The sequence below is a fragment of the Vitis vinifera genome, chromosome 7 (assembly GCF_030704535.1).
Source record: "Vitis vinifera cultivar Pinot Noir 40024 chromosome 7, ASM3070453v1".
Classification (NCBI taxonomy): Eukaryota; Viridiplantae; Streptophyta; class Magnoliopsida; order Vitales; family Vitaceae; genus Vitis; species Vitis vinifera.
Window position 1 is genome coordinate 26062513 of NC_081811.1, and position 10074 is coordinate 26072586.

A 10074-nucleotide genomic window follows, 5' to 3' on the forward strand; every position below is an offset into this window, starting at 1 on the left:
GTATTAAAATGTTCTATCACACTTGTAATTACTTAACAATACTAAATCGGTTTTTACATCATTAAACAAAATTCATACATATATAATATCATAAACTTCTTTCCTTATCTGATATAAGATATTATAAATATCGTCATATAAATACAACATCCTCGTTGTATCCCATATAAATGTAATGTTAGGTAAATAAACACTTTTTGTAAAGTTGAATAAACAAAGATTCACATTGGGTCATATTGACTTCAATAATATTTCTAAACACCCACTTTAAACCATATAAATATTATTCACTTTAAACCTAATATATGACTTTAAAAATACGTTTATGTGGTTAAGATGAGCTCATATATATTGTATAGGAGGAAAATTTTGTAACATTATACATGTACGAGATTCCTTAATCATATAATCGCGTTTTAAAGCTGTAAAAATCTCTTGGATATAATCTGGATAATATCTACAAAATTAAAAGCAGTTCATTATATTTTTTATTTTTTTATTTGTTTTTAACTTTTCTAAACTCATTTTTAAAAATAAAATAAAAAATACTTTTCAAATGTAATTTAAGACTTGATTTTCAACGATCGAACCTAGGCCTCCTGGGCATTCCAAGAGATGCAAGCCAAGAAGGTATTTTGGCCCTACAAGTCATACATGAACTTAACTATATATATTTTATACATAGGCTTTAGTTTTAATTAAATTATTTTAACAAATACACATATATAAATAAATATCCATGAGAAAAATAAAATATTGAATTAAAATTTTAACAAGTAAATGAATTGTGATTATTTTACTTTTAAGAATAATTTAATTGATTGTTAATAATATGAAAATTACAAATCATGATAATTTTTTTAACATGTTTTTATTTCTATCAAATATTTTAGACCTTTTTTTTTCATCAAATCTATCAAAGATTTCATCAGAAAAATGTTTCATAATTCACTGCCATTTAATATGAATTTTCATTTTTTTATTTGGGTATTGATTGTGCCTGTTTTAATTGGTATTAAATCCAAACGACGTCGTTTTTGAATTACTAATCCAAGCAATCTCGTTTTAAAATATTAATAAAACGAAGTCGTTTTTCCTTTGTCCATATAAACGACGTCGTTGAGCACTTCGTGAAACAAAACCCACCGCTATAAATATCCAGAAACCCTAACCCTAATAACCCTTCTGGTTGCCGTCACTTGGTGTTGCAGAGAGAGGCGAGGGACCAAGATGAAGTACAATCCGAGGGTTTCAAGCTCCCGCCGGAAGAGTCGGAAGGCTCACTTCACGGCGCCGTCGAGTGTCCGGCGAGTGCTGATGAGCGCACCACTCTCCACCGACCTCCGCAGCAAGTACAACGCTCGCTCCATGCCCATTCGCAAGGACGACGAGGTCCAGGTCGTTCGGGGAACCTTCAAGGGCCGTGAGGGGAAAGTCGTTCAAGTTTACCGCCGGAAATGGGTCATCCATGTCGAGCGGATCACTCGCGAGAAGGTTAACGGATCCACCGTCAACGTCGGCATCAATCCTTCCAAGGTCGTGATCACAAAGCTACGCCTCGACAAGGACCGCAAGTCACTCCTCGATCGCAAGGCCAAGGGTCGCGCGGCCGCCGACAAGGACAAGGGCACCAAGTTCACCGCGGAGGATATCATGCAGAGCGTCGATTGATCGGTTCGTTTTTGTCTTTTTGTAACAGGTTTCTGTCTTAGATGCTCTTTATCATGTTTTGTTTGGATGGTTTATTTTGAGGATTTTGCATTATAAGTTGAGGTTCAGACGTTTTCTCTGCCAAAATATGGATTTTATGATACCTTAATGGAATGTTCCTACTTCTTTATGGTATGATATTGTGCCTAGCATTCTCAATTAGCAAATGGATTTGTTTAGCTTCTTTTTCCGTGCGATATATTAACTAACAGGGAGCCTTTAATATCCTATTCATTCCTGAATCCAAACAAAGGCCTTTTGTTTTGGGTTCCATCTGCCTGTAATATGCTATGCATCTGCCTGTAATCCTTTCTTAGAGTTAGGAAATACTTGTTTGTAAGTATTTTCCTCAAATTCCAAAATGGAAGACGTGGGAACACATAATCAAGTTTGTGTTTGTTCTATGCATTGCCCTAGATGGCTGAATCTCACTTCACCTGTGAGTGTTTGGACTCCCGTCTGGTGAGGTTGTAAGGTACATTTTCTTGATCATACAATCAAATAAGGTGAGGCTTACTGACTATCGGTTTTCATTTATTGGTTGGACTTTACAACCGAGGATTATGCTTTGCTTTGCAGAGTCTGGTTATATATGTATAATTGCAACTGTAAGGGCATGCTGTTTGAGCAACAAATTTTCCTCTAGAAAATAAAAACTATCCAAAACTAACATGTTTTTTGAACTCTTCAAAAGCTTTTTCCTTTCTTTTCTTTTCTTTTGTTTTGAAGGATGAGACCAAGCACACATAAAAGACTGATGGTCAAAACCAGGTGTGCGCTCATTCATACCGAGAAATAGAAATAATAGTGCAGGAATCCAAATAGGAAGTACCTTCATGGATTGATCTCTCATGAAGCTCCCCTTCTGTTAATTTGAGGTGTGAAATGGTGGGTGAAATAATCATAGAAAAGAAACCAAAAGAAATACATATCCCTTGACAGGATTCCGGTCAATCAACTGGAAACATGCGCTTCATGAATGTTAAATTTAATAAAGGTCAGAGCTTAGAATAAATTATGTTTGGTTATAACCCCTCAACCTTTTACATGTTTTATACTATTGTTCCTTTGTATTCTTTTGTTCCCTTGTATTCAAAATCTAACACTTCATCCCTCAACATGTTTTGCACTTTGTTACCTTATATTTGAAGTTTGACACTTTAATCCCTCTAGTTTGTTGAAGAATAGTACTTCGACATCATTTATGAACCCTCCATGATTATAAAAAGGATTGCTCTGTTCTGGAAGCAAGTTTGAATTCAGCCCTCCATGATTATAAAAAGGATTACTCTGTTTTGTACATTAGTTTAAATTTGGATAAAACTAGCTTCAAACGGACATTTTTGAAGTGGAGTTTCTTAATTGGCCAATTGTATTGATTTTTTATTTTAGATTTTAGAGAAGTTTGATTTTCTTATTTCGAGAGATATATGTCTGAAATTTGTGATTTTCAGATCCATTTACAAAGTGATATTTTGATTGTCTTTATTCAAATTGTTGTTGTTTAACAAGCAAACTTGGTGGTAAATTGTTGTTTAAAGTTACGGGGCAAAGTATTGAATTTTGGGACTTCGAATATGAGGTTTGTGGGGGCAAGGCATTCTATTCTTATTTGACTGACTATGAGCTTTGGGGGCAAAGTGTTATTATTTAACCAGTTGCTGGGTTTAACCCAATATTCTTCATTGGAAGAGCTTCTTATACTTTGACTCATTGGTGAACTGGACACTAATGCACGTATCTTTACTGGTAAGATGATGACTCACAGGTGAACGGAAGTGAACCGTTTTGCGATCGACGCAAATTGGAGAACGTGTATTTGAAGGTAAACCATTTTGCAGAGAACAAAGAATTAAATTTGTTCTTAAATATAAGGCTATTGGGTTGGTCACCCCTGACAGAGGAGTAAAACTTATAGCTTCAGTCATCTATGGATACTGTGATTTCGTTCTGTAAACGGTAAAACACCAAAGAGTGCCAATTGAAACATGAAACTTAACCAAATCAGTTTGGGGCAGACATTTACTCCGAAAATAACAAGGTTTGAAATGTCGAAACTATCATTGATATTTCGTCCAAAAACTCGATAGTAGGAAAAAATAATCGGAAAAAATCGCATTATTGTGAAATATCAGCGATATTGCGATCTTTATTTTTTTAGAAAAATGGGTATTTTTTGAGGAAAATCATGAAAATTTCTCATTTAAGGACCCCTCACTATTCACATGCTTAGTGGAACCCTATTCACTCCACTCCTCTTACTAGTTGCACTTTGCAGAAGGGCGCGACTCGAACCCAAGTCAAAAATTTACATTAAACCTTAAAAACTAAAAGTTGATTTGCACTTTGAAGAAGGGAGAATCGAACCGAAGGCAAAAAGTTTACATTAAACACTAGGGCAGATTCACACATAAAATTAAAAATGCACAAATGCATGTATTTAATTTCATTATAAAAACAAGATATTAAAAAAATATTTTAAGAAATAAATATATTTTAATTATTTTATTTTTTAATTTTACTTAATTGATTATCAAAAATATAAAAATTAGTGACTTTTTTTTATATCATTTACATGATGATAAAATATAAAAAATATAAATATAAATATTATTGTTAAACAATATTTAATAGAACTTAATAATAAATATATGTTTACAAAATTCCATAACATTAACTATAAGAAATTATATCCTACATATATTAATTTTTTTAATAAAATAATTTTTAAATATCTATTATTATTTCTTCTATCATTTCTTAAAATTTTTCTCAGCATTTGGATCTAATTTTGTCTCATCAATTTTATTTTTTGTCAAAATACCTCTCAATATTTCCTGATATATTGATAAAATCCAAATATCATTATATATATATATATGAGATTACTAATATTTTCGAAATAACTCTCACATTGAGAATCCTGCAGATCACGATCAAAACAAAATGTTCTGGCACATTGCAATAAAGCAGTCTCCAATAAATTTGGCACTACCACTCTCCAACAATCCTCCACTGGAGGGTAAGAAAATGTTGCATCTATGTCAAAATGATGAGAAAACGAGGAAAAAAAGACCACAAGTAGGAGGCCTGAACAAAAATACAATCCATCCACAATCCAAAACCTAGAAATGAATATATTGTGGAATTATTTATTAAGAGCTCCCTTTCAGGCGCCACTGAAAAATAAAAAGGGTATGGACTTCAAACGACAGAATACTCCAACAGCAGAAAACCACTCAAGGCTTGAGAGCAAGGGCCAGCCCAAACCTAGGAGTTTTGTCCAGCGCCTTGGTGTCAAACTCGCCAGAGAGAGTCAGTATTGACTTTGGTATGATCTCATGCTGCAAGAGAGCCCCGAGATTGCCGTGATTATTGAGCTTTGCTTTCACGTTTGTTAGGGGGTCAATTGCATAAGACCCTCCTACTGTAAATGTATTATCATTTGTGGAAAATCTTCTACTAATTTCTCCCACTGCAGCACTCTTCTTTAGTGAATCCAGGTGGTGCACATATGATGCCCTTATGGTGTCTCCCTTGTCACCGCTGAGAGAGAGCCAGTGTTAAAATCTATACTACTATTTCAGAGAGAGATGAACATCCAGAGAGGATGGGGGCTTACAGAATTATTGATGCACAAGAATCTGGTTTTGCCACACTAATGCCAGCAGTATACTTTGTAAAACAACCAGATGTAGTATCATAACCAGCCTCTGCACCAAAAGCAATGCTTGGGGTACCAATGGTGACTGAAAGATCAACTGCTGGTGACTGATTCAATGCAACTGATGTAGTGAGTGTTGCATGATCATGGAAGTACTGAACCTCCAGCTGCATAAACAAATGGCAAACATAAGAACGTAAAAACTCAACATATGTATATAAAATCTCACCTAGCATAGAGGATGATTTGTACCTTGCCAGAATTGTAATCAGGAAATTTGAATGAGGCAATAGTCTTAGTGGATGGAATAATCTCTGTGAATGTAAGGGTTGTATTGATCTGCCATAACAATGAAAGCAGAAGATGCTTATTGCAGACACAAAAACTCTTAGTAAAAATTTTAAAACCGATAAACCAAGTGACCTACATTTGACCCTGTGTCAGCTTTTACATCAATGACAGAATTTTTGTATTTGTATTGCACTGCTACATCGCCAGTTGAGAGTCCTCCTTTCTTCACTGCAGTTGATGTGATGGCCTAAAGAACAGTAGTTGGCATTCAGTTGTTGCTCCCAGTTCACATTGCACAGGATAAAAAATACAAATAGATGACAGTCACAACCGCCACCAAATGTTGTCAGGAAGCAAGCATGAGCCCAAAACCATTAATACCAAATTTAAGGACCAAAAGTTAAATTTTGTATATTAGAGATTAATAAATACCATTAGGTGTGATAAATGATACAAATAACAACAGGTGAAATAGTAGTATAACTAATATTTGCACTAAGAAAGAACAAAACTATTGTACACTATGGAAAATGGAAATGGCTACATGTGCACTGATTTGGAATTAGAGCTTCATCAAAAAAATTACTTAGTCTATTGAGCAGGGTGTACAAATTGAACTTCAAGGTTTCTTTCTTTTTTTTTTTTTGATAGATAAAAAGGAAGTATATTAAACGAAAAGAGGAAGCACCAAAAACAGTGCCCTCCAAGTATACAGGGAGTATACAAACAAGCCCAAAGACACACCCCTAAGGGGAAAGGAAAGCAACACACCAACTTCCCTTACTTAGAGCCTAACTAGTCTAAAAAACTTACAAGAGAAGAAGGGCTCAAAACTAAAGAAATCTTGACCCAAGACCAAAGATTACATACAAAAGAATAAACATGTCTGGAACGTACAAATTGAACTTCAAGGTTTCTTGCTCAATCTCAGTGGTAGATTATTTATTAACATGTCTGGAACATTTCACCATTAATAAACACAACTGCCCTGTAGACACCTGCAACCATGCCTGTCTTGCACAGATCCTAAACACACAATTTTGAAACTCTGGCATGCTACAAATGTGGCCTAAAGATTTTGTAACAAAGGAATATCAAAATTCCTGCAGGGAAAATAAATACATTACCATATCAAAAGCCACATATTTCTTTCCTATAGAGAATCCATCTAAAATCTCACTACATAACAACAGAGTTCCAAAAAGGTTTCCCAATGAATAACAAGAAAAAAAGCACATTTTTTATATACCCACTCTTCTCCTATGTCCTGATAGCATATACCAACTACTCAATTCCATAATTCCTTACAACTATGGGACTTTTTTTTTACTTCTGCTTTCATGGATAAACATAAAGTCATATAGAAGGCACCAAACAAAAGGGGAAGCACCATTTCTATATGGTGGTATATAAAAGGGACCAAAGAAAGAAGAAAATACATACCCCTCCAACAAACAGCAAAACTATGTCCATCTATCCACAATTTAGACTACAAATGAAGTCTAGCAACATATAATAGTCAACCCTAGCAAGGACCTCGATTACTTTAAAAGGAACTTGATGAAATTGGCTTTTGATCTGAATGCTCTTTTTCACTATAAGTTTGATCATTATGCTCTCTCCAAATGCACCAAAATAGGCAAAGGGGTGCCACTCACTAAGCCTTCCTCATCCACTTATCCAAGCCTTGAATCTTTCAGCACAACAGAAGCTCCCTAATTGACTCTAGAAAAAACCAACTGCATCCCAAGAATATTCAGCAACAAATCCTACAGCTGTCATGTCCAATTGCAATGGATCAGAATGTGCTTTCTGGTTCCTTGATAGCTTTACAACTACAAATCTGGCATTCTGATGTATATGATTGCATTATCTCAACAAGTGGTCAACTTGTCCATTTCATTAACATCCAGTTACGATCATTTCCGATGCCATAAAGAGTATGGTTCTATAGTTGTCTTATAAAATCCTCTTTAGTTGGGAAACTAAAAATTAACTCAAACATTAGTTAGAAGCATTGTCCATTTGTTCATCCCACTCCATTGTTATGGGCAACATGGTTTCATCTCAAGGGTTTGGAAGGGAGGCCATCTTTATTTCTCTATAGCAAATCAAACCAAGAAAAATTACAATGATAATACTAATGTGTTGCTTAGCCCTATCCCTTCCTTTGTACTCCTAATATTACCAAATAATAATAATAGTAATTTTTTGTAACCTATTAGTGCCAAGTATAGGCAAATGTCTAGGTGTCTAATCCTTCACACCTACAAATTTTAGGATATGGAGACTTAGCTAAGATGTATCTCAATGATGGATGTAAACACTTGGCTACAACATAATAATGGGAAAACAAAATCAACTAGAAATCAATAAAAAAAATAAAGACATCTTTGATAAAAACTCTCCTTTTCTCTTTTATCCTTGCTAAGGAAGTTGAAATGGAAATATAAATCGATCAAAACCAAATAGTCACATCTGAAGCAAAGTAGGAGTATCCAACAAGGCTCTCACACTCACATTGTGTTGACACAATTACACAAGGTGCAATTGGAGAGTCCGGGTATCATAGCATGCTTCTCAAAACTACATCACAAAATTTCCTTGACAATGTCAGTTGATCTAATCAACATTTCCTTATTCCCTAAACCTATAGGATGGTAGTGGTAAATTATGGCACAGTGATTCAGTTCCCCCGACATATTTTCTCCTTCACTACAAAAGAATGTTATAAAGAGCACAATCATATTCCCCTCCATCTTCCATATCAAAACAATCCAGTATTGTAGGCTCAGGTTTGTTGCAGAGGGGAAACTTCTTTGTTTTGTAATGAACAAGCCACAAAAAGGCACATGTTCATTTTCTCAAATAATTAATAAGTTTCTCAAGTGAACAATTTCAACATGGTTCACTTTAACCCTGTCGCACATTGGATGAAACCAGACATCCCTTTTTCAAATCAAGAAAAAGGCTTCAACCTATACACTTTGTCATGCTTAGGCATTAACCCAAAAAAAAAAATAGGAAAGAAAAAAAAAATTGCACCTTCAACTTGTCATTTTAATCAAACAGGCTTGTCAAATTCTAGATTATTTTTAAATGAAAACACATCAACAGATAGCCTTCAAACTTGATTACTTATACACAACATCAAACTTTGTAAAGCTAAATAATTTAAGAATCCAATTGAGTGACATCACATAAACACAAAAATAAATTAAATAATTGAATATTCATACAATCTATTCCACTTTCAACTTCCACTAAAGCCTCTATACTAATTCTTGATTCTTCCAATGTCTATACAATCCATCATTATAAGAATGCATATACAACCTGGTTTTCCAAATCAACATCATACCTCGAAATCAACCATAAGCCAAAAACAGCGACCACTCCAACCTAAGCAAATTTATCATCAATTCTTACAAGAATGACGATTCCTAATAAATGAGAATGAAACATTTACACAGGAAACAGGTTAAAGGTCACAAGATCTTATCGAGACTAAAAGCACTAACACACCTTCTTTCAAATTCAGCTAAAAGTTAAATCATAACTCCTGCCATTACAGTTTATTGAAATTAAATGCACAGTCTACGCAAAAAATAGTCGATCCCAATGCGATCCAAAACTACCGTCATAATTGTCCGTCAAACCCTAAACTATTGGTCTAGGCATCTTCAAAACAATATTTAGAAAAGAAAAAAAAAAATAACACGGAGATAGATCGTTAGAGATTCAATCCCTACCACTCCCGTATCGCTGTATGTGGAGACGGTGAATTTCTGATCGGAGATGTAATCCCTCGTGAGAAGATCTACAATCAAATTAAGAAACTAGGGTTTCACAATCAAATCAAATATGAGCACCAGATATTTCAGAACATGTGCGAGTAGAATGACTACCTTTGGCTTTCTTCCCTATATCGGCGAAGAGTCCTGGTCCCTTGCTCATGTTTGCAGAAAGGAAGGGGAGTATCCGAATGCCGCAATGGGAAGATTGGAGGTAGGAGGTGGGAAGAGGAGAGAGATGCGAAGAATTTTCGTATTTCTTTTTTTCGTGGTCACCACCAAAATTGCGAAAGCCGAGTGTAAAAGTTGGCTGTGAGCGGTTGTGGTGACAGCCGAAATGTCGACCGTGGATTTAAATGGAGGGGCTGCATCGTGTGGCGGTAAACTATACCTACAGAAAATCGAAAAATCGGCGATCAAATTGAGCGTGGGACGACGCGCGTGGTGCGGCGACAAAAAATGGGCAATTTTTTTTAAAAAAAAATCGCCACTTTTTTTTAGGACTTTTCAAAAAACGCCATTTTTTTTATATATATATCCTGTTTTTTTAAAATAAAATAAAATAAAAGTTATCTTTTATTTTAAATTTATATTATCATTTTATTTTATATTATC

General features: G+C 34.7%; 2 protein-coding genes across 2 annotated transcripts; one reads left to right on the plus strand and one right to left on the minus strand.

Annotated features, from left to right (window-relative positions):
* The first annotated feature begins 1106 nt into the window (after positions 1–1106).
* Positions 1107–1845, plus strand: LOC100242242 (large ribosomal subunit protein uL24z). The gene has a single exon (XM_002284419.5). It carries the CDS (start codon positions 1231–1233, stop codon positions 1669–1671), a length of 441 nt encoding a protein of 146 aa, XP_002284455.1. The 5' UTR covers positions 1107–1230; the 3' UTR covers positions 1672–1845.
* A 2824-nt stretch (positions 1846–4669) lies between these two features.
* Positions 4670–9784, minus strand: LOC100266220 (mitochondrial outer membrane protein porin 2). The gene is made up of 6 exons (XM_002279614.5): positions 9574–9784; positions 9418–9485; positions 5802–5912; positions 5627–5713; positions 5333–5541; positions 4670–5256 (listed from the first exon to the last, which is right to left on the minus strand). The coding sequence occupies exons 1-6, from the start codon at positions 9620–9622 to the stop codon at positions 4950–4952; spliced, it is 831 nt and encodes a 276-aa protein (XP_002279650.2). The 5' UTR covers positions 9623–9784; the 3' UTR covers positions 4670–4949.
* Between the last annotated feature and the right edge of the window lie 290 nt (positions 9785–10074).